The 23,427-nt window shown below is 50.7% G+C and overlaps 1 protein-coding gene across 1 annotated transcript in view; it reads right to left on the bottom strand.

Annotated features, from left to right (window-relative positions):
* Nucleotides 1-23,427, bottom strand: part of fbn2b (fibrillin 2b) — a 41,069-nt gene that overhangs the window by 2,559 nt on the left and 15,083 nt on the right. Inside the window, exons 7-64 of the mRNA XM_029148775.3 lie at nt 20,431-20,628; nt 19,060-19,185; nt 16,502-16,627; nt 13,943-14,095; nt 13,612-13,842; nt 13,355-13,498; nt 13,041-13,160; nt 12,837-12,962; nt 12,641-12,763; nt 11,764-12,039; nt 11,624-11,677; nt 11,407-11,532; nt 11,172-11,297; nt 10,967-11,086; nt 10,121-10,258; nt 9,991-10,041; nt 9,763-9,888; nt 9,459-9,686; nt 9,207-9,332; nt 9,004-9,132; nt 8,792-8,917; nt 8,575-8,700; nt 8,368-8,490; nt 8,153-8,278; nt 7,881-8,006; nt 7,670-7,792; nt 7,461-7,583; nt 7,247-7,372; nt 6,988-7,110; nt 6,791-6,913; nt 6,556-6,717; nt 6,398-6,466; nt 6,184-6,309; nt 5,964-6,089; nt 5,728-5,877; nt 5,574-5,645; nt 5,360-5,485; nt 4,819-4,944; nt 4,606-4,731; nt 4,406-4,522; nt 4,151-4,279; nt 3,957-4,076; nt 3,739-3,864; nt 3,500-3,652; nt 3,342-3,413; nt 3,132-3,257; nt 2,621-2,740; nt 2,411-2,533; nt 2,192-2,323; nt 1,983-2,108; nt 1,680-1,886; nt 1,469-1,594; nt 1,252-1,374; nt 1,059-1,175; nt 851-979; nt 586-705; nt 270-501; nt 39-192 (exon numbers count right to left, since the gene is read on the bottom strand). Of these exons, the coding sequence (XP_029004608.1) occupies nt 39-192; nt 270-501; nt 586-705; nt 851-979; nt 1,059-1,175; nt 1,252-1,374; nt 1,469-1,594; nt 1,680-1,886; nt 1,983-2,108; nt 2,192-2,323; nt 2,411-2,533; nt 2,621-2,740; nt 3,132-3,257; nt 3,342-3,413; nt 3,500-3,652; nt 3,739-3,864; nt 3,957-4,076; nt 4,151-4,279; nt 4,406-4,522; nt 4,606-4,731; nt 4,819-4,944; nt 5,360-5,485; nt 5,574-5,645; nt 5,728-5,877; nt 5,964-6,089; nt 6,184-6,309; nt 6,398-6,466; nt 6,556-6,717; nt 6,791-6,913; nt 6,988-7,110; nt 7,247-7,372; nt 7,461-7,583; nt 7,670-7,792; nt 7,881-8,006; nt 8,153-8,278; nt 8,368-8,490; nt 8,575-8,700; nt 8,792-8,917; nt 9,004-9,132; nt 9,207-9,332; nt 9,459-9,686; nt 9,763-9,888; nt 9,991-10,041; nt 10,121-10,258; nt 10,967-11,086; nt 11,172-11,297; nt 11,407-11,532; nt 11,624-11,677; nt 11,764-12,039; nt 12,641-12,763; nt 12,837-12,962; nt 13,041-13,160; nt 13,355-13,498; nt 13,612-13,842; nt 13,943-14,095; nt 16,502-16,627; nt 19,060-19,185; nt 20,431-20,628 (7,727 nt within the window). The remainder of the gene's footprint in view (nt 1-38; nt 193-269; nt 502-585; nt 706-850; nt 980-1,058; nt 1,176-1,251; nt 1,375-1,468; nt 1,595-1,679; nt 1,887-1,982; nt 2,109-2,191; nt 2,324-2,410; nt 2,534-2,620; nt 2,741-3,131; nt 3,258-3,341; nt 3,414-3,499; nt 3,653-3,738; nt 3,865-3,956; nt 4,077-4,150; nt 4,280-4,405; nt 4,523-4,605; nt 4,732-4,818; nt 4,945-5,359; nt 5,486-5,573; nt 5,646-5,727; nt 5,878-5,963; nt 6,090-6,183; nt 6,310-6,397; nt 6,467-6,555; nt 6,718-6,790; nt 6,914-6,987; nt 7,111-7,246; nt 7,373-7,460; nt 7,584-7,669; nt 7,793-7,880; nt 8,007-8,152; nt 8,279-8,367; nt 8,491-8,574; nt 8,701-8,791; nt 8,918-9,003; nt 9,133-9,206; nt 9,333-9,458; nt 9,687-9,762; nt 9,889-9,990; nt 10,042-10,120; nt 10,259-10,966; nt 11,087-11,171; nt 11,298-11,406; nt 11,533-11,623; nt 11,678-11,763; nt 12,040-12,640; nt 12,764-12,836; nt 12,963-13,040; nt 13,161-13,354; nt 13,499-13,611; nt 13,843-13,942; nt 14,096-16,501; nt 16,628-19,059; nt 19,186-20,430; nt 20,629-23,427) is intronic.

Below are 23,427 nucleotides of genomic sequence, written 5' to 3'. Positions count from 1 at the left end.
GCAGTGTCCTGACAACAAGGCTTTGTCCACTCATGTACCTGGTTCAGGTCATTTTCATCGGCGTCGCGCTTGCGTCGGCCTTTCTTTCCTCCTCCGTTGATCTTACACTCATAACAGGCCTCCGGGGAAAGGCTGTCGTCGTCCTCACCCTCTCCTAACTGGCTTGGGAAACCTGAGCCTGTTATACAGTGACTGGGCGCACACAGAAAGATCAGTGTGGTGATTATAGGGACAGAAATACCCCATGCTATGTGTAAATGTCCCCTCACCCCTGTCCAGCTCTGAAGAACCCTCCAGGACAGCCACACAGGTAGCCTCCATCCGTATTGGAGCAGCCGTAGATACAGGGGTTGGTGCCTGAGGAGCACTCGTTGACGTCCTGGCAGCCGCCGGCGCCCTGCTCGAAGTCGAAGCCAGAGGGACACACGCACTTGAAGCTGCCGAGCGTGTTGTAGCAGGAGGCGGAGCCGCACACCGTGCTGCCCTGACACTCGTTTTCATCTGGAGGACAGAGCGCAAACGGCGTGATGACGATGGAGGCGCCCGACGCGGGTCAGTCCGCCCTGCTCCCAGTGAGCCACTCACCCACGCACTGGTTCCACTGGTAGTGCTGCACGTAGCCCTGAGGGCAGCCACAGCGGTAGCCTCCCAGCATGTTCTGACAGCCGTGCTGACAGCGGTGGTTGTTGCTGCACTCATCCACATCTGAGGACAGGTTCCATCAAAAGCACAAAATCAGGTAGGTAGTAAAAGTAGTTAAGGTGAGCAGCAAATGTGGGGTGTGTGAAATGCGGCATGGGTTTGCTGTTCCCTGCTGTGTGTTTGAATGATCGTCACTGGGTCGACTCACCTTCACACTCGATGCCCGTGGTGTCCAGAGAGAAACCTTTAGAGCATTCGCAGTTGAAGCTGCCGGGCGTGTTGACGCAGGAGGCCCGGGAACCGCACGGACTGCTCTGACCCGTGCACTCGTTATTATCTGCCAAGGGAAGCAAGCTGAGAGCTGAGCATTTGCCGGAGGACGTGAGAAAACGAGGCGCGGACGGTGGCGTCCTCACCGATGCAGGCGGTCTGGTGCTGCGTGAAGCCGCCGGGGCACTTGCAGGTGAAGCCTCCGATGGTGTTAACGCAGAGGAACTGGCAGTTGTGCTGCTTGGTTGAGCACTCGTCCAGATCTTGGAGGGAAGGAGGGAACTGTTATTGTACATGAAAACACATAAAACAGACACGCATGGAAGCAGGTCCATCCACCTTTGCAAGTCTTTCCATCGGGCTGCAGGGTGTATCCTCTGGGGCAGGAGCACAGGTAGCTGCCCTCCGTGTTTTTACACAGGAAGTTGCACGGCTTCGGAGACAGAGCGCACTCGTCCATATCTGAAACATTAAGAACATGGACCCAATTGTTTTGCAGATGGATGCTAGGATCATTATGCACCTGCTGTTCAAACAACAACGAGATCGTCCGTACCAACGCAGGCGGTTGCGGTGAAGTCGGTTTTGAAGCCCACGTTACAGTGGCAGCGGAACGACCCGATGGTGTTGACGCACTGGCCGTTCTTGCACAGCTCGGGCATCACCTGGCACTCGTTGATGTCTGCAAGAACAGGATGGTGTGACGGAGGGAAGGGAGCTGAGGCAAAAACTGCTCCCAGGCTCACTGAGCCGCTTTGTGACCTGACCTCTGCCGTCGGTGGTGTAGCCGGGTCCCAGTGGACACATCCTCTTGTACTGCAGCGTGCCGGGCAGGGGGCACAGCTCGCACTGGGTTCCCCACCCGCGCCCGGCGTTGCAGCAGCACTCAGACTTGGTCACGCTGTTCCTGTTGGTGGACAGCTGCTGGCACATTGTCTGCAGGACCTCCGTGTAGCAGAAGCCTTTTCGGTTGTCTGCATGGAAATAAGGAGATTGTTTGGAGTTAAAAATGGACGAAAAGGCATAGGTATTTATTATCAATCTTTCCGCAGGAGCAGCCGTGATCTCACCGATGCATTCAGTTCCAGTGGAGCTCGGCTCAAAGCCGTCGTTGCACTCGCAGCGGTAGCTTCCCTCGGTGTTGACGCATCGGCCATTCTTACAGATTCCAGGTTTGGCCCGGCACTCGTTCAGGTCTGCCAGTACACAGTGCAGGGAACATGGGAGTGAAAACAGCGTCTAGTCACGCTCTACGTGTGCCACATCCGCTGCTACGCACCCATGCATCCTTCTCCATCTGGACGGCGCTGCATGCCAGGAGGGCAGATGCACATGAAGGTGCCAATCAGGTTCTTACAGGTCATACCCTTGGAGTCACAGTCATCCAGACCCTCTGTGCACTCGTCCTGATCTGTCATGAGATGGGAGGAAATGGCCAACAGGTGAAACCATCATTCATGAGTCCAGTTTGAGCCGACACAGGAAGGGTTTCACCCACCTCTGCACATGCGCTGGTCGTCTCGCAGCACATACCCAGCGGGACACATACACTCATAGGAGCCAAAGGTGTTGACACAACGGAAAGCACAAAGCAAAGGATTCTGGGAGCACTCGTTGATATCTGAAATCCGGATGAGGGAAGGACGGTTCATTTCAACTTCAAATGATGTGGAAAACAGCCTTTTGTATCACAGGCTTTGTGTCTGACCTTCACAAGTCATCATGGGACCGGGTTCGAAGCCCTCCTGGCACGAGCACTCAAAACCTCCCACCACATTGGTGCAGTTTCCATTTCCACATGGGTTTCCTATGGAGCACTCGTCGGCATCTGGAGAAATAAAAGGCAGAGAAAAACAGAGGGAGCAATTAAATATAATAAAACATTTATACTGTACCTTCGATTCTAAAAGCAGTCATTAGTAGCATGGGCCTGGAATAAATGGGGCTGCGATGCAAGAGAGAAAATGCACTGTGGTGCTAAAATAACATCAGACCACAGCAGTTTTATTGATTTTGAGAAGACATGGCAATAAAGCTCTCAGAGGTCACTGATATGAACAACAGGAAGTCCTGCAGTCAATAACTCCTCTGCAGCCGTTTTAAAATAAATTGTTAAACGACTGATCTCTCGTGAAACAACTAATAAATTATACACGATGGCAATAAAGTATGAGAAATGAAACAAACATTGACCACTGGGCACTTAAAATTCGTCTCACCAACACAGTTGACCCCAGTGTAATCCAGGTTGTACCCAAAGGGACATTCACAGCGGAAGGAGCCATCGGTGTTGATGCAGATTCCGTTCTGGCAGATGCCTGGGTTTTCCAGACACTCATTCATATCTAGACAAGGCAAATGAAAACATTACATCTGCACAAAAAGTCCCCTCGTGTCTAGTTTAGATGACATCGTAGGATTAGACTCACCTTCACGACCATCGTCTGGTCCAATTACGATCCCGTGGCCGTAGGGGCACAGAGCCTTGAATGCATCTGGAACTACATCAGAAAGGGTCAGTGTCACTGTTTTACAAATACCGCTGGGAGCATTTTGTGTGTGTCGGTCACAGTCTAGCTGTATTTACTATCGGACTCTCGCGGACACAGCTCACACGGAAGCCCCCAGCCCTCTCCAGGCATCTTGCTGCAGCAGCACTTGGCCTTGGTCGTGTTGAAGGCCTTGGGCACGGAGCATTTGCCGGCTTCGAATTTAGTGAAACAGAAGCTCTCTCTGGTATCTGCCAAAAGAAACAATAAATAGCATTGGTGAAGGGTTTAACATAACATTTAAAACCCCTTAACGTTAGCAAGTGAACCTTCCTACCGTAACAGTGCTGCTTGCTTTCAGACAGAACAAAGCCTGGTGGGCACGAGCACTGGAAGCTGCCGGGGGTGTTGGTGCAAGTACCGAACTGACACTTGTTGGATTCCAGCTCACACTCGTTGATGTCTGAGAAAATCAGAAATTAGACTCAGGGTGTGTGTTCAACGTGTATATATATACGTTATATATCCTTGAATGGGTGTGTGTTAGTATCTCACCTATACACTGGTCATTTTTCACCTCGTAGCCAAGAGGACAAATGCATCTGAAGGACCCGTCCATGTTCTGACAAGTTCCCGGAGAGCAAGTGCCGGGCAGGCTCAGACACTCATTGATGTCTGTGGAAACAAGACAGTGTGTGGGTGAAAACAGTGCATATATTGCCGTACTGTTCATTTAATCGCTGACTTACCAACACAGTTCTTCCCATCCGGCATACTCTCATATCCCTCATGGCAGAGACACAGGAATGAGCCAAGTTCATTGATACACTGTCCATTCCTGCACACTTGGCCCTGGAAGACGCTGCACTCGTCAATGTCTGCGTGATTGGAAGGAATACGAGGGTTTAGGTGCCGGTTCTATGTCTGCATGCAAGTGAATATATGTTTAAAAGTGAACAGGCATCTAGACTTAATGTTAATGTCTGGCAGTGGGCCGTTCGTACCCATGCAGTCGTTGTTGTGCGTGAGCTCAAAGCCAGGGTGGCAGAGGCAGTTGTAGGATCCAACGGTGTTTTTACAGGTACCGTTGCCGCACGGCTGCCTGTCACACTCGTCGATGTCTGAACGAAACAGAGGAAACTTTAGGCCCCAAGGACAGAGCTGTACCGACGTTAACGTGTGCTGGTGGAGTCCAGTGTCTCACCCATGCACATGGTCTGGTCGGACGTGGCCTTGAAGCCGTTGTAGCAGAGGCAGCGATAACTTCCCTGCGTGTCTATGCACTCTCCGTGGCTGCAGACGTTCGGAATCTCCTGGCACTCGTTACGGTCTGCGAAGAAGAAAACAGAGTTTCCCTCCCATTTCCAACACGGAATCGGTCCGCCCCAGTAAGGCCCGTCGGACTGACTGGACTCACCCAAACAAGCCCCGCTGGGAGACAGTTTGAAGCCGGGCGAGCACTCGCAGCGGTAGCTGCCCGGTATGTTGATGCAGTTGGCATTACGCTGACACAGGTTGTCCCCGCTGTTACACTCGTCGATGTCTACGACGGAGGAACGGAAAGAGAAATCAGCCAGAGGCTTTGTAAATGTCTGGTCAGAGCACGAAGCCTGTGGACAGCAGGACAGGGCACAGCGCGCTGCTCTGGCTGGCAGGTTCTGGATAATGGAGGGTCCTGGCAGCTGCTCTCGTTCAGAGCCACTGTACAAGGGCATAAGTCATGTGGGAAAAGGCGGCATTAACTCAGCTGACTGGAAGACTTGTAAAGTGCCTCCTGCCCCGTGAGGGAGTGCTACTGTATTTATGTGTGAGTGTCTGTGTGTGGGTTTCTTATTTGTTCCAGCAGCAACTATACACTAATCCAGCCTGTTCGGTTGGATTAAAGCAAACTCTGGCCTCATTTAGTCTGGAACATCAATGTCCTTAAAATGGAGTGAATTCCCAGATCTGGTTTTTACCTTCGCAGATGAGCAGTATGTTGTTGTAGCTGAAGCCCATGGGACATTCACAACGGAAGCTCCCAATCTGGTTGATACACACTCCATTGGCACAGATGCCTGGGATCTCCCTGCACTCGTCAATGTCTGATGGGAAGCATTAAAAATATTCCATTACTGCACGTTGCAGCGCATCACACGTGTGTAACGCAGTTGTGCGTTCTCTTGACCTCACCTATCGGCTTGCCCGTGTGGATGTCAATGATGAAGCCAGGAGCCTGGTTACCACACAGTAACTGGTAGTCAGCTGTAACAGACACAAAGGGCTCAGTGGCAGCAGTTTGACAGCGGGGCCTGAACAGAGTCTGAGTCTCTTGACTGGCACTCACAGGTAGCGGGGGTGGGGCAGGCCTCGCATGGCTTATTCCAGGCCTTCCCCACATTATAGGCACAGCAGCACATCTTCTTGGTCATGTTGAAGGACAGCTCGTTCTCACACGTGTTATTGAAGTTCCGATAACACACGCTCTTCCTCATGTCTGTGTTGAGGACGCGTGAGAGTCAGTCTGCGGGAAAAACTGGCTTCCAGAGCGAGAACCCCCCCTCCACTACCACCACCACTCACCCATGCAGTTGTTTCCTCCGTTGACCTGCATGTATTCGGGTGGACACACGCAGGTGTAGTTGCCCAGAGTGTTGTAGCAGGTGCCGGGTCCACAGATGCCGATGTGAGACGAGCACTCATCAATGTCTGCGCGTGACAGAAACGACACGTAATAAAAAAAACAGTCAGGAATAATCAGGAGTTATGCGTAAGTCAGAGTAAGTGGTGCTTCGCTTCTTACCCTCACAGATGCGAGTCTCCTCGTTGAGATAGTAGCCTGGTGGACAATCACACTGGAAGCTGCCAAAGGTGTTGATGCAGCTCCCCCCCTGGCAGAGACCTGGCAGCTCCTGGCACTCATCAATGTCTACAAGACGATTCACATTATTCATTATTAGATCATAGCAGCACTTATCGCCTTTAATTTAATGACAATAGAAAGCTGGACTGTTCACCTTCCAGGATAACAGTGATGGGATTAGGTCTGAACCCCTCCCCTCCTGGACAAAGAGTCTTGTATTCGGCTATAGAGAAAAAAGACATGCAGCAAATGAATGTGTTTTTTTTTTATTTCACAACACAACAAGCAGATGTGAAGTGACGTAGAGCCTACTGGAGTTGGGCGCAGGGCACAGTTCACAAGGGTTCCCCCAGGCTCCTCCCAGGGAGCAGCAGCAGGAGGCTCGGGTCACGCCCACGCCGATCTCTGCGCTGCAGGAGATTCCCCCGTCGCCGCGGTTCAGGATGTCCAGGAAACAGTTGCCAACGCGGGTGTCTGAGAAACGCACACGTTTACCCCTAAATCTGCAAAGGCGGGTGAAAAACTGAGCGTTTCCACAGCGACTCACCCACACACCCGACTCCAGTGGGATTGAGCTCGAAGTCGGCGGGGCAGTTGCACAGGTAGCTGCCTGGAGTGTTCACGCACAGGCCGTTGATGCAGGTCACGGGGTCGGCGCACTCGTTGATGTCTGCAGCACAGGCACAACACTCAGCAACGCCCCACGGGGCTTGAGACGGACAGGTACCTGTGACGGACACGCACCGGTGCAGTTTCCCCCGCTGCGGTCCAGCTCGTAGCCATCGTCGCACACGCAGCGGAACATCCCTGGGAGGTTCTGGCAGGTTCCGAACACACAGATGTTCTGGAAGTTACACTCGTCGATGTCTGTGGCAAAGAGGGCGCGAGTTAGACTGAACAATTGGGATGGTGTGTGTGTGTGTGTGTGTGTGTGTGTGTGTGTGTGTGTGTGTGTGTGTGTGTGTGTGTGTGTGTGTGTGTGTGTGTGTGTGTGTGTGCGCACCTTGGCAGGCCTTGCTGTCGTCCGTTGGGGTGAAGCCCATCTCACACTCGCAGCGGTAGCCGCCGGGGGCGTTCAGACACTGGCCGTTCTCGCACAGGTTCACGTTGTCGGCGCACTCGTCCATGTCTGCAACACACAGACCAACAGACCAACAGGCTCAGCTTCGTGCCCGGAGCCGCGGCGCTAAAAGGTCCGACGGGCCCGGCAGCCTCACCAGAGCACGAGAAGCCGTCCCCGTTGAAGCCCTCTTTGCACGTGCACCTGTAGGACCCCGGTGTGTTGACACAGTCGGCGTTGGGGTTACAGTTGTGGTCCTCCGCGGAGCATTCGTCATGATCTACACACAGAGAGTCAACGCAGTCACAGAATTCCTAACGACTTGGACTCCAGAATACAGCCGAGGCGTTCTACTCATACACTCACCCACACACTTGATGCCGTCACCCACCCAGCCGTCCCGACAGCGGCATTTGAAGCTCCCGGGAACGTTGATGCAGGCGGAGTGCATGTCGCAGTTATGAGCTCCAATCTCACACTCATCGATATCTGAAGAAACAGTGGGGTTCTCTCAGTTAAAAATGATAGGTATGAACACACGGTGATGGCTCGTGCCCGGGTATTTGTGCCGGTGTACCTGTGCAGCCAGTGGATCCCTTCTTGACAAAGTAGCCCAACTGACAGTGGCAGATGAAGGAGCCTTTGGTGTTCTCGCAGTCGCCGTGGAGACAGATGTTCTGATTCAAATCACACTCGTTCACATCTGGGAAGTGACAGGCGATAATAGATTAGACTGAAAAGTGAGACTGACAGGGAATCCCCCCCCCCCAAAGAAACAAACAAGAAGAAAATAGACGATTAAAAGACAACACACAAATAGATTTAAAGACACGTGGCGTGTTCTCCCACCTATACAGGTCCTCATGTCTATGGAGGCCATGAAGCCATCGTAGCACAGACAGCGATATTCCCCAGGAATGTTGGTGCACTGGCCTCCATCACAGATGTCTGGAGTGTCCTCACACTCATCAATATCTAACGGAAGCAGCAGAGAAAACTAAGTAAAGCATTTACACTGGAGTGACATCCAGAGTGTCCTGAAGGTGCGCTCGCTGCTTCTTCACCTGAACAGGTCCTGAGGTCGGGCATGAGCGCGTAGCCCTCGCTGCAGCTGCACTCGTAGCTGCCCTCCGAGTTGGTACAGTGCGTCTCGCAGCCCCCGTTCATGATGGTGCACTCGTCGATATCTGCGAAGGCAGACGGAAACAGCCTGAGTGTGGTGAGTCAGCGTAAAAGCGTGAGCTTCCAGGGAGAGGCTTCGAGGTGCCCACCAACGCAGCCCTGCCGGTCGGGCGTGGCCTGGTAGCCCGTGTTGCAGGAGCACTGGTAGGTTCCAGGCATGTTGACACACTGGCCGTTCCTGCACAGGTTGTCACTGAGCTGGCACTCGTTCAGATCTGAACACATAAACGTGGGTTTATGTCACAAATAATAGTCACAAAGCTACTAAAGTAGGTTTGGTCGTGTTTTAATCTACATGTGACCCACCTTCACAGACAGAACCATCTGGGCTGAGGGTGTATCCCGTGGGACATTCACACTCATAGCTGCCCTCGGTGTTGAGGCAGGTTCCTCCGTGACATAGCAGCGGGTTCCTCTCACACTCGTCAATGTCTGTGTGAGTGAATGGAAGCATCAGGTCCTGGATTCATGTTGTAAACGTGAATTAGAGTCTGACTGCGAGTTTGTCTCCGACTTACCCATGCAGTTCTTCATCATCATGAAGCCGCTCTCGTAGCCCTCGAAGCATTCGCACTCAAAGCTGCCCGGCGTGTTGACGCAGGCGCCCTGGCCACACAGGTCGGGGGAGATCCGGCACTCGTCGATGTCTGAAGCACAGGAGGAATGAGGTCCATTAAATGGCCGCCGACGGTAGCCACGCAGCGGCGTCACTCTCTCGTACCTGTGCAGTTCCTCTCTTCAGCCGTGAGAGCGAAGCCGTTGTTGCAGCGACACTTGAAACTGCCGATGGTGTTTCGGCAGGTTCCGTACGTGCACAGACCCGGGAAGACCTTACACTCGTTGACGTCTGAGAGAGGAAAGCTCGTCAATACCCACGTGGAACAGGACTCATCATCGTCACAGTGCGATGTGTTGCGATTGCATGTTCTGAAAACAAACAACCAACTTCAAATGGACCAGGTCCGGGCGGTACCTTTGTAGAAGGGCCTGCCGGTCAGGATGTCTCCTCGGTTGGCGATGCCGGGGCCTCTTGGGCAGATGGTCTTGTACTCGGGCGTGCCCGCTTTGGGACACTCCTCGCAGTCTATCCCCCAGGCGGCGCCCACTGAGCAGCAGCACATGTCCACGCGGTACCTCCCCGGCAGCGGCGCCCCACACTCATCCTCGTGCCACTTCATGTAGCACTGCTCGCTGCGCATGTCTAGAGGAAAGGACTCAGAGGTTTGGTCTCGTGCTCATCTAGCAACAGGAAACGGGCTGAAGCCCAGTGCTCCTACCGACACAGGTGCGCCCGGTGCTGTCGAGGGTGAGCCCGTTCGGGCACTCGCAGCGGAACGAGCCCTGAGTGTTCACGCACAGGCCGTTGGAACACACTCCGGGGAAGACCTCACACTCATTAATGTCTAGGGGGAGAGGGACATTCTGAGAAGCGTGGACACAGGGCGAAACACAAACAGGGCGCAGAGGACGCGTGCTCGTCACAGCGAGCATTCACAGGCTCTCACCTTCGCAGACGAGGCCCTTCATCCGAGCGAAGCCCCGCGAGCAGGCCGTGTCTGTGGAGACGTGGGAAACAGAGAGTTGTGATGAGAACGTGCTGCTGTTTTGGGTCAGCGCCGGTGTGTGTGAACTGACCGATCTCGCAGCGGTCGCAGGGGCTGCCCCAGGCCACCCCCAGCGTGGAGCAGCACTCGGACTTCAGCGTGGCCCCGTTGATGTTGACCTCGCAGCGGTTGTCCTGCATCGTCAGCCAGCACGTGCTCTTCATGCTGTCTGCGTAGCCCAAGTAACAAGAATGTGAACAAAGCTCACGTTAAATGACCTTGACAGCCATTGGTTTGTCTGCGGCTGCTCAGATGATCTGTGTCCAGCCACCGCATCGATACATTATTATCTTTTTATACAGTAGGGAATTGAAGCAGTGTAAGTTTTTGCGGCAGTGGCAGCGCTCATCCAAAACCACAAGGCCGCTCGAACACGAAGCCTCCATTTACTCTTCCCCTCTAACCACACTGAGATGGACCGTGACACAGAAAACAATCAACCCAGTGGAACTTGGAAGAAGCTCATGCCCCATCAACGAGCACATTCATTCAGTGACTCATTCTGCCTTCCACTTACAATCACATCTGTATTAACAGGCAGCTTTCTCACAATGATTTCCCAAAAGTAACAAACGTCTGCTGGAGCGAAATAATTAACCTCGGCACACACTGTACCACATATCAAAGCTCTATGAAGGGAAGCGCTTGCTTTGTGAGCTGAAGCTGTGCACGCTAGTAGTTAGTTAATCATCCGTGTGTTCTTTGGACCGTAATGACTTCTAGACACATTAACTACTCCAGCGTTTCTTTGAAACTGTGAACCTATTAAAAAGGCACTTGCACCAGTTATTTTTCATAAAGTGTCAGTGGGGAACCGTCATCTCACAAACTGCTTCACCAACCCTGCAGCCTAAATCAAACGCCTCGGATGCCTCACCCACGCAGATGGTGTTGGTGGAGTCCAGCTTGCTGCCGTGGCTGCATTCACAGTTGAAGGAGCCGATCACGTTGCGACACTGCCCATTGATGCACGGGTTGGACTTGCACTCATCGATATCTAAGACGCGCAAACACACACTTCAGGTCAGGCACCGAAAGACGCATTTGTGTGGATCGTAATAAAGGTTTGTGTGAGTCCTCACCTTCGCACGTCTCTGACTCGGGCTTGAAGACAAAGCCTTTGGGACAAGAGCAGGTGTAGGAGCCCGGAGTGTTTCTGCAGAGGCCGTTGTCACAGAGCAGAAGGTTCACCGCACACTCGTTGATGTCTGAAAGGAGGAAATCGGTTGCCACGTGTTGGAGAGGTCGAGTAATGAAGATCCAAACCACCCGCACTGAACTGTGAATAAACAGCACGCTGCTGGATAAGCTACTCACCAACACAGTTTTTGCCACTGGTGTCGGACTCGTAGCCAAGGTTACAGCTGCAGCGATAGCTTCCCCTCAGGTTCTCACAAATGCCGTTCTGGCAAATGTCTGGGTCCAGTGCACACTCATTAATGTCTGAGGGAAAAGCCAGCACCCAGCAGATGCAGTTAAACACTAATGAGTCTCCTTAATACTGTGGTAGCATCTATTCTCTGAATGCACTTACCTCTGCCATCAGTTGTGATCCCAATGCCGCTGCTGCACACGGCCTGAAACTCAGCTGAACAACACACACACACAAAAATCCAGTTTCATGAACAGGATCTTTTTAATCTCTCATCAAAGGGACAAACATTCCAAACCCACCTGAGTTTCTGGACGGGCACGGTTGGCAGGGTTCCCCGAAACCGTGTTCGGGATTGAAACAGCAGCACTCAGACCTGGTCACGGCTCCGGGAAACGGACGCGAGCAGGTGCCCATCTTTATGGCGCCGTAGCAGGTGGTCCTCATGTGCGTGTCCACGCACACCCTCCCGTCCATGTCGATGGCCAGGCCCGTCGGGCACTCGCAGCGGAACGAGCCCTCGGAGTTGATGCAGCGGCCGTTCATGCAGATTCCGGATGTCTGGCACTCGTTAATATCTGATGCAAAGGAATCACAGCGTCACACGTCAGTGTTTATGACAAAAGGCGGAACAGCTGACATCATGAATACGATTTGTCCAGAAACTACTTTAGAAAGTCAACAAGCAAAGGAAACGGAGGAGGGAGACATTGTTATTATCATACATTCCAGTCACCTTGTGCTATGCTAGTCATTATTTTAGCTCAGATTATTTATTAATATTTTCCCAGAAGTATATTGAGAACTGTGATCTTTAATCTCACATTAAAAGATAAGAGGGAAAATATGCATTTAGTTAGCAACGATAAATTACTAAATAAACATTACAGCCTGACAATCTGTTAAATTTCTCCCATGTGTTCATTCATATGACTGATTGTAATGATTGCATATTAACGAGTCATGTCATCAGTGGCTCATTTTCTCTTGGACTCAGTGGGCTCAGACGGCTACGTCATGTGGTGTACTCCCCTGTGCTACCTCTGTTATGGCCGCATTTAAATCTCAGCTTCCATAACTGTGCATAAACGGGCTGATCACGGAACCTCGGAGTGGCTCTTTGACTGAGCCGAAGCCTTGAGCTCCGTGTTTGTGTTTGACCCAGGGGGTCGCACCTACCAGTGCAGTAGCGTCCGTTAGGCGCTAGCGCGAAGCCAGGCTTGCAGATGCACTTGAAGCTGCCGTCCTCGTTGATGCACATGCCGTTCAGACACATGTTGGTGGTGGCGCATTCGTCGTGATCTGATGGGCAACGGAAACCGGAGTCACGTCAAGAGGTCAAGGGTCACAGAGAGGCTCTGTGCTGGCTCCTCACCAATGCAGTTCTTTCCATCAGGTGTGAGCTCGAACCCCGCGTTGCATATACACTGGAAGCTTCCCTCCGTGTTGACACAGCGGCCGTTGCGACACATCACTCCATTCACAATGCATTCATCGATATCTAGAGAGAGCGGGCAGAGGCAGGGATTCATTCTCTCAATCCTCTGCATCAGACATCATCGCAGCAGGTCAGACATACCGATGCAGGCCTGTTTGGTAGGTGTTCCCTGGTAGCCCTCGTGGCACTTGCAGTTGTATGATCCAGGTGTGTTGACACAGTCTCCGTTGATACACGGATTACTCACACACTCATCCACATCTGGAGAGAGAAAAATAAAACAAGAGTGGATAAAAACAAAAAAAGTCGCTGTCAGATTGTTCTTTTAGGCCTCATCATATGCTGGAGTAGAGTTCCTTAACTCAGCAGAAGATGGCAGTGCAATGCTCACTATTACCACCGGCCTATGTGCCTCTAGTCCACGACTAAGAGTAGACACAAAGCGAGCTTCCTACCGATGCACAGTCCGCGCACATCCTGCCTGTAGCCCATGTTGCATTCGCAGCGGTAGCTCAGGGGGGTGGGGATGCAGCGTCCGTTCAGACACAGGTTGGTGAAGTGTTTGCACACGTCAATGGTGTCGTTCACAGTCACAGTCCCTGAGGACGCGCGTACAAAGAGGCCAATGAAAACACAACACAGAATACATCTACATCAACATTGCTTCATTTCCAGTCTGAGTGTAATTAAAGTGTTTTTTTTAAGACTCAACCTATTTGATGGGTCATAAGGCTTCCTCCGTTGCCGCCAAAGCCCCCTGTGTTCCCACCAAAGTTCCCTCCACCGTTTCCACCGTTTCCACCGTAGCCTCCGTTACCGTTACCGTTACCATTAGGGGGGAACTTAGGACCGTAGTTGAACCCGTTGCCATGTCCATTGGGGTAACCGTTAGGGAAACCATGTGCCTGGGGAACACCCACAATACACAGACGCCTGAATTCATCTGAGAGAGAGCGAGAGAGCGAGAGAGAGAGGTCACATGGGTCAGTCCTACAAGCGCGACAAACCAACTCCTGACAGCGTCTCTATGTCTGCGTACTAACCAGAACCCCTCACAGGACACATCTCGGGGAGCTGCCCCAGCGCCCAGCAGCGTCCTGTTTCACAGCAGCACTGCATCTTGGTGAACTGAACACTCAGCTGACCAGAACAGCGGCCATTAGCCAGCGCAGAGAAGCAGGAGCCCACACGCTGGTCTGCAGAGAAAGGAGGCAGATTTCAGCTTCAATGCCGCACGCGGCCGGCGTTGTGTGTAGCCTATCCCCACATACTGTAATGTAGGGATAGGCTACAGGTGAAAAACAGCAGCGTTGTAAGTTAGAAGGCGGTTCTGCCCTTTCTACGGTGGCTGAGGAGGAAGCGTCTTTATGGGCTAGCAGCAGGAGAGGTTCCCTGAGGTCTCCACTGAGTGCAGGCTTCTGAAGGGCCTCCAAAAAGGGCTCTTATTTGATACAGTTAGCCAGGTCAGGGTCAATGGGGCATGACAGGGTGCTCGGGTTCAAAGAGCGTGCACAGGGAGAAAATGGGGCTTCCGGGTATTTAGGGAAAGTGTAACAGGAAAGTAAAAGAGCGAGAATGCATGTGTACCGAGTTAGACAGTGAGCAACATATGTGAAAGGGAATTTAATATGCATCTACAGAAGGGGGGGGGGGGGGGGGGGGGGGGGGCGGCTGTGTACATGTGTTACGATGGGGGCAGTGGGGTTGAGGGAGGAGCACAAGTCGATTAACTCACTAATGAGCCAGCAGTCTGGAATTAATCAGCTCCATGTGGAGCAATTCTTGCCAATTAGAACATGAGGGGCTGGGAGCGCAGGGAGTAGCACACACACACACACCCACACCCACACACACACACACACGCAAAAGTACATTTTGATTCAGATATGCATTTTGCACATACTGTACACACACAAACACACACCATGGATAAATATACACAATACAGAACATGAGTATAAATGGGCACACACTGCACACAGGCAAACATTCCATAGGAATGACCGAGCTGGAGGCACGGTGGAGGAAGGGGGGGGGGCGCTGCTGATGAGGATGATGATGACTTAAATTGGATCCAGACCGTGCGTTACTCGCTCGCGTTGCTGCACTGCACAAGCGGAGGCTTTCATTGGGTGAGGTGCTTTTACAGACTGACTGACTGGAAGGGGCTCTTTATTGTTTTTTCAAGCTTTCACCATGTGACAGAGCACTAGGCCCTAATTACAAGCCCCCCAAGAGCTCTCCGTGGCCTACTTCACCACCATACAGTTACACTCAGCATCAGTTAGAAAGCGTTTGGATCTGTCCCATTCGGGTCAACATTTGTTTGGGTCCACTTATCTCTACCTCTGTAGCCTCATTTTATCCATTTAGAAGTAGGACAGGGACACGGGAAGGATATAGGGTAATGTGTCTGGCACCTGTTTTATGTCTCTCTTTTTTTCTCCCTCCTCTCCGTTAGAGCAACTGAAAAACACAACTAAAGGAAGTGAGGTGCAGGATCCAGATGTCAGACGCTGGGAGGGGAAAAAAGAGCCAAATGGAAATGATAAGGAGAATGTGATGCAAGAATGCTTCAATTTTGTAGATAAAGGTGAAAACGAACAGTTAAACAGCCCGGGAAGAAAGTAGAAGACAAAAACTCCCAGATCTTTGTAATGTAAATCACTGAGCTGTTAGTGGAGGGACTAATTCACGTTTCATACAGATGAAAAACAGAGTGAGAAAGTGAGACATACTGTATAGAGAGGAGTGATATATCACTTCAGGGAAAAAGAAGAACGAGGACTATGGTGGAAAAAAATACAGAAAAGAATACAGATGTGCATTAAAACAGACAGATGGAGAAAGGTGAAGTTTTGGGCAGCGGTCTGATCCGCACTGTGGAACAGACCAGCGCAGGCAACTACCCAGCTACTGTGGTACTTTGTTTTGATGGGATCCCGAGTATTTTTGCCCCCCGCTCCACCTGCTGATGTGGGCAAACAAGTCACATCTTGTTCCTGCCACTCCATTCACCAAGTGACTCATCAGCTGTCCTCTCATTTTTTCTATTTGCAGCTGAACCTTTCTGGATCAATTCTCGCTTCATTGGCCTTGTTCTTCTTACATTTTTTCCACAAACCCCCTGAAAAGCTTATAATTTCCTACAGATGATGAGAAGATGAATTAAGACTAGAAAACAACACAAATAGAGGGGAACAGGACATACAATAAAAAACAGGACTATGGGGGAATTACAGCAATCCTGTGGTTTTCTTTGCTACAGGAGCTTTTATTGGACAAGGGCTGAAACTGAAAGGCCGTGAGTCAGGTGTGGGGAAAAATCTTGAAATAATATATTACCACCTGGTTGTGATTCTGAGCTTGCCATGCGGAGCGAGGATTGCAGGAATACATGAATGCCTCACAATGATTCCTGGGACCTGTCAGTGAGCCATTAACTAAATACAGCATGTGTCATTGTGTGTGAATGAGTCAGTTGAGCTCAAACATTAGCCCTGATTAATGACCTTGAGAGACACAGAGTGTGTTCATCTACAACCGGGGACCACGAGTCTGCAGGCCAGCCTGACTCATCAAGACAAATGGGATCCACTCACCCACACATCTGGAGCCGTCGGTGCTGGAGATGTAGCCGCGTGGACAGGTGCACACGTAGCTCCCAGCGGTGTTGGTGCATTCCCCACCGTCACACACGCCGGAAATGGTGCCGCACTCGTCGACGTCTAAAGGCACACAGTCGAATTGTTAAACGCTCGCTCGCGTCTGTCGAGCGCCTCGTGGCCACATATCCAATACTAAAAGAACCAAATGTACAACAGAATAATCATGTTTGTCCTCACTAGGAAACACAATGCCCGTGTTGGAGGGTAAAATCCGCTTTCTGGATTCTGGTTCAGGAGCCAGATTGTGGGAGAACCTGGGCCTGGAGCTTGGCAGAGCCCACCTCGCCGCGATGGAGTGTATGACGCCACTGAGCGTATGATTTTGTGAGCAGGGGCCTCGCTGTCCCTCGATGAGGGGGACCCAGAAGTGAAGTTCCAGAGGGTTTTGGGGGGTTTTACGACGTGTCACACTTATACGCGCATACGTAATTGCTGCACCGGCGCGGGGCCCGTTTACAGCACTGCTGCACACGCAGACCTGTAATATGTGCGCTTACATAGAAAAGTGAAGGGTGTGTTAGTGTTTTACTTTGTGGGAGTGGGGTGTGTTTGGTGGTGGGGCGGGAGACTCCCGCTGACTCCTGTCTGACAGCGGGGCCAGAAGTGAGGCTGTAAAAGTCCCAGCCCAAAGATCTGTGCCAGCAGCAGTCGTGGCCGCACGCAGACACGGGCTGCGGGACCGAAGGAAGTGTGTGACCTCCACAAATGTCTTTATATCTATATCACCCACCAAGCCACAAGAAAGACCTTTGTTTGGCATTCTTATAATTGAACATTTCCAGTTTTTACTCAAAGTAAGTGATGGTGTGTGTGTGTGTGTGTGTGTGTGTGTGTGTGTGTGTGTGTGTGTGTGTGTGTGTGTGTGTGTGTGTGTGTGTGTGTGTGTGTGTGTGTGTGTGTGTGTAATTAGAAAGTCTCAGAAATGCTGTTCACACTGACAGCTGGTTTTGAGCCAAAGGACTGTATTTATGGAAGGAAAATGGAGGGAGAAGTTTGAAAGAGGAGGAGGAGGCTGTCGGACTGTTGGGCCTGCGCTATGAGGCAGCCATAAAACCAGATGCCCTGTGATGCCCCCCCCCCCCCCCCCCCCCACCCCCCCAAAAAAAGAAAAGCACGCTCCCATGACATCTTGACTGCTTATCTTAACTGCTCCAAACCCTCGGCGTGAAAGAGGCTGTTTGTGCATTATCGCGAAAGGCATTTCAATAAACGCTCTCCCCAGAGGAGCTGAGGTGATTGTTTGTGCGATTGCACTAAACAGACTTTCCTGCAGATCCGCGGCTGGAGATGCACGTCACAAGCGTTCTTTTGTTTTCCCAACCTTCGAAAAACGCTGACCTCTGCCACCTCCCGAAAGAACACACTAAATCATGGAATCGAAGAAATCGCTGTTTGTGAACAGCAGCTGCTGAACAAGTTGGGAATTCACACGAAATAGGCTCCTGAGAAAGATATCATACTTTCACTTAAGTGAAAATAATAATAGTAAAAGTAAAATAATGAAAAAGTCTGTATGACATTATTCAATAAGCTCAACAGAGGAGTGAAGGGATCCAAGACGTTCTCCTGATGTTCCGACCTTGTCCCAAGATGAGACTGCATCCACACCCACATCTGGGCCGTGTTCAGCATCTCTGGAAGCCGTCATTCTCCCTTACAGTAAGTCCTGAACCAGCGTGGCGCTGCCCCAAACCCACAACTGAAACCGGGGCCCTGGTGAATTAGTGAAGTCAGCGTTCCTGTTCCCTCCTTCGCTCGCTCAGACGTAAATCACCGCGCGCGTCACGGTAATTGCCTCTTGAGAATCTTAAGGTGGAGACGCTGTTTGCAGAGAAAATAAGGGGCTCTCAGCGTTTCTGCTGTGTCGGAATAGTAGTGATTGGATACGTTGGGACGGCGGCCGCGTCCTGGGTATTTTCGAGCTGAATGGGTGTCGTCTGGCTCTCACGGCTCCTGCCGTAATCGCCTCAGAAGGCTCGGAACCCGTCCAACAGACACATCCCCTGCCTGGATAACGAGCGCTCCATCCTGGGTGTCATTTAAATTCCATCCAATCACCACGTTGTAATGTTAATCCACTCCGCCGAGCGCTGTATCTGTGCACGGCAATTCTCTGCAAGTCATCACTTTTTAAATGCCTGTAGAGATTTGTCAACTGATCCCACAGCGATCAGAACGTGAACAGTCTGCGTTTACACAACCGAACCCAATGGCAGTTAGATAACATCTCCCAGAATCTGAGCAAAGCGGGTCCTTAAATCAGCAATTTGTCTGTAATTGTTTCACATTAGCATGTTGTTTTCTTAGCTAACCTTGCAGAATCAACATGCTAATGTTATTTACACTGTTTTCTTTGGATGTCATTTCTGGCTGATGATCATTTTGTGACGTGTGTCTTAAGGGTTGAGTTTATTTCTCATTATCTTCATTATATCATCCTATCATTTTGTTTCTTTCTTGGTGAGACTTTATGAGTCTAATTTCCGACTCACCTTCACATTTGTGGCTGGTTTCGCTCTGTCGGTGTCCAGCGGGGCATTTACATTCATAGGATCCCACAGTGTTGATGCAGTTGCCTCCTGAACACAGACCCGGCACGGCCTCGCACTCGTCCACATCTAAGAGAAGGAAGCGGAGACACAGCACGGTGGCACGTGTTACTTCACTAGAACTAAATTCAACTTTTCGGCTTGAAACTGAGGGAAAAACAAGTACTAACATGGCATCAGTCATAAGGTCACTTCCAGAAAGACCCATCAACTTCTAATGTGAACAGGAAATGGCTTCTAATTGTATGTATTTTCCAGAATTCAACGTGAGTCACTTTCGCTGGTAGTGGGGATAAGTCAGTGTCGGCTGGTTCCCGTAAAGTCTGTGCACACTGTGGCTCTGATTATGTCCACGCGACAATGAGGTTTCCATCCAACTCACAGTCGGCCACTGGGACGAGTCCAAGGATCTCCACGACAAAAAACACACACCTGCACATTCACGGCTGCAACAGTCGCACATACTGTATATACCTACACGCGCACGTATGAACAGCCTGTGCTAATCAACCGCGAGCTTTCGGCCTCTGCTTCCTATAAAGAAACTGAAACTGTCTGGTGTCTAGAGGCCAACGTCCTGATGTGGAGCCTGGAGTTCAACCCCTACATTTGGATTCATGGTCATGTGTGCTTTGTACTGCTGCCAACAAGACACTGCCCGAGGCCCTCTGGCGATTAGGTGTCTCTGGTGTGTGCGTGTTTGTGAGCGAGACGCAGCCATGAGGGAAGACAGAAGCGCGCAGAGGGACGAGCGATAGTCTCACTACTGTAGCTTTCTCCAAGCATGCGAGCAGCCTGGCAGGCACATCTCCAAGGAAGGAAGTTCTGCAGATAAATACAAACTAGTTACCGATCCCAGATGTATAAGCCTTTTTGAATTATGCTGCTATAATGTGAACAGACGTGTTATGGAAAACTATGCCGCATTTTTTTGATACATGCCTGCTTTTATAATTACAAGCTGGGGCCCAGAAGAAGTGGTTCAACCCTCTACGTGTGTCATTTACCGGGTCTTCGTTTTTGTCTGATCTTCCACCCAGAGACTGACCTGACCTGACACCAGTGAATATTCTAACTCTGAGACACATGCAGTGGAGCTTAACCGCAGCTTCTGCCAGAAAACACCTTAACAGGAAAATCAGAGCGAGTATCCGGCCTACTGTGTACATGTAAACACCCTCCGAGTTGTTAACACTAGCTCGAGGATGTTGTGGGCATGAATTGCAGCTGAGACGATGACAGATAAAGTAATGGCTGCAGTGTTTACTGTGGCGAGCGCGCGTGAACGCGTGCGTCGTCCTCGCGCTGACCTACCTTGACAGGCCCCGGTGCGGATGTTGGGGATGAAGCCTCGTCTGCAGGGGTGCGGCTGGGCGGGGCACTGCTCGCAGGGGTGGCCCCACGCGCGGCCGATGGTGGCGCAGCACAGGGTCTTGGTGCAGACGATGCCGCTGAGTTGGCCCTGGCACATCTGGTTGTTCACCTGCGTGAAACACGGCCCAGTCCTGTAGTCTGCGGCGGGAAGGAGACCAAACTGTCACTAATGTGGAGTTCAGTGGTGAGCATTCCTACGATGAGCCGTATCTGGGCCCCACGGTGGGTACCAGGCTGCGCTGTCATAAATCTGTGGGCCCCATGACAGACAGGACCATCTCTCCTTAACCCGCTGTACATTTACAGTGACCTGACATACCTCAAAGATGCATCGAATTCTTTGTCAGTGAGGCACTGGTTTAACGTTTGATTGATTAAATAATAAGACAATGATTCATTTCCCTAAACACATCTGCACTAAGTGAAACTGGATTAAAAGCAGATGAGGAATTTCTTCTTTGTGGAGGGAGCATATTTCCTGTTACATATAACCGACTGGCTGAAGGATCTTTACGCTCTTTCTTGGTTAATTTCACTCAAACAACAAAGGGAAGAATGGAAGTGAAGGAAGCTGGCACCGGATGACTCACGCAAGTCTTTTAGCACAGTCTAATTGCTCCAAGAGTCTTCGGCGCGACGTCAGCTAACAAAGAGGAGTATTTACAAGTAGGACATAAGAAGAACAATATGTGAGTTGGTAGCAGGATGACGACGGATGTCAGGCCGAGTAAACTCAGGGCCCGTCCAATTAAACACGTCCCACACACACACGCACACTGGTGCTACGAAAACTGAAGCACATTCCTTCGCTAACTAGGAGGTGGTGGTCAGCTTGTCAGTAACGCTCACCCCGTGACAAACATTTAACCCAGGAACCCAGGAACAATGCAACCGCATGTCGAGAAAGGCCGTCAACAGTGAGGCTGAATCTGCAGGGAGGCGGCGTTGCATCGATCACCTGACGGCACCTCCTCACGCTGGAAGCATTTCAGCCGCACACTGTTCAGTCCTTTCAAAAACAACACATGTGCCCTTATTAAATTCTCCGCAGTGGCGCCAAACCTAATACAGGCCCCCATAGATTGCTACACTGTTGCAGTGGAGATGAAAGGCAAAGCGCCTGGTTGGCCAACCGAGGCTGTGACAGCGGGATGTGGAGGAGAAAGGCCCGTTCAGAGATAGGAATCAGTGGTGGGAGTCCCTCTCAACGCTTATCGCCCTCATTGGTTCCTGGTGCTACATGAAAAGGGCCTCGCGGAGAGCAGGACACGGTCAGAAGACGGAGACACGTGTTAAGAAAAGTGGGTCAACGCGAGCGTGCAGGTCAGCTGTACCGAAACTGTACTGAACATGCACAAAGAATATACATGCTCCCTGTTTAGTCCGCACGCAACGCTAGCCTTAGCTTAGCAATAAGGCGTCCATTAGCATGTTTCTCATTGTCAACAAAGCCAATAAAAAGACCCAAACCAGCAACAATTAAGTTAGTCTTGATGTTTTCCAGCTTTAATATCTGTGGCTTTCAGCCCCAAACCCGAAAGATGAAAAGAAGACAGATCAGAAGACAGACAGATCCTGTACAAAATGGCAAAAACATTTGTAATTGTTACCTCTTCTCCAATAAAACCAAAAAGTACATTTTGTCTGGGACTTCTTTGTGATGATGCGTGTATAATTAACTACAAATGCAATGAAGTGCAGCGCTGCTCTGCATGGCACCGAAAGAACATGTCAGTGACTAAGAAGAAGAATCCGTGTCTGCCAAGACACTGGACTTTCTCACTCTCTAATCATCCACCAGCACTAGACAACCACACGCAGCCGCCAAGCTCAGCAGCGTGTGCATGTGTGCCTAATTAAAGATATCTGCATACACATGCTTTGTCAAACACTGCTCTCCGTGTCTTCTACGCACACAACTGCACACAGGAATCCACATATTTGTCTATGCACGACAAACACGGCCAAGTGGAAAACATGGCATCTGTCTGAGCCTCAGCGCTGAGCCAAACAAAGGCCTGGAACAACTTTCTTCACAAGCACAAAATAAAGAATGAAGAACAGCTACATTTGTAACTCTGTCCCAATATTGAGATGGAGTTTATGTTGGCTTGTCAAGCAAAAATGCCTGTGTGGGCAAAAAAAAATCTATTTTGTGAGTGTATGTTTCATCCCAGAGGTCAGCTTGCATTGGTAAGAAAGTCTGTGTGTTATGCCAGTAAAGTCCCTGGACACGTTTGATGGGCACGAGCAGAGCCGGTCCGGCCAAGAGCACGATCCCGTCTCAGTCCGGCTGAAAACACTCGGAAGCAATTTCACCAAATTTGTGCTCAAATTGCTCCACAGATCAAAAACATTCACTGGATCCTCCTCTATCCTGTGTCCACTGGGCCCAAATGTGCTGTTAGCAACCTCTGTGTCTCCTCCAGGCATCTCCAGTTTCATTCATAACCTTAGTGCTATGTGAGACAGCCAGCAAACATAACAATGAAGCCTTTTTTCCAACGATAATAACAACGTGTCCTCTTTGAGTCAAGCTTAATGGAGTCGACTCATTCTTAAAATACTTTCATTTTATATGCACCTAATAAAATCAGGCTCTAAGCATTGGTACTTGAAAAATGGCCCAGGGTTTGCACTTTGACCTTTGACCTAGTTCGGTACTACGACGTCACAGAAACGTGCTCTGTCAAATACAGGAACATAAATGACTTTAAATGTTGAAGTGAGGGAATATTTAATTCTGTCTGGAACGCACGGCCTTCGAGGAAAACATTTTCCCATCGTGCTGTTCAGCTGTTGGACGACCTGACCACTAGAAAACCTCATTTTAGAATAATTAAATGCTCCAGTATTTATAAAGGTCCCGGGAGGAAAGATAAGAAACATGAAACATGAGCAGGCCGCATAGAAATGGAGCCATTATCATTTATACTG

The sequence above is a fragment of the Betta splendens genome, chromosome 4, assembly GCF_900634795.4.
Source record: "Betta splendens chromosome 4, fBetSpl5.4, whole genome shotgun sequence".
Classification (NCBI taxonomy): Eukaryota; Metazoa; Chordata; class Actinopteri; order Anabantiformes; family Osphronemidae; genus Betta; species Betta splendens.
The sequence above is the reverse complement of the archived record's forward strand: the minus strand, read 5'-3'. Positions and strand labels throughout refer to the sequence as shown.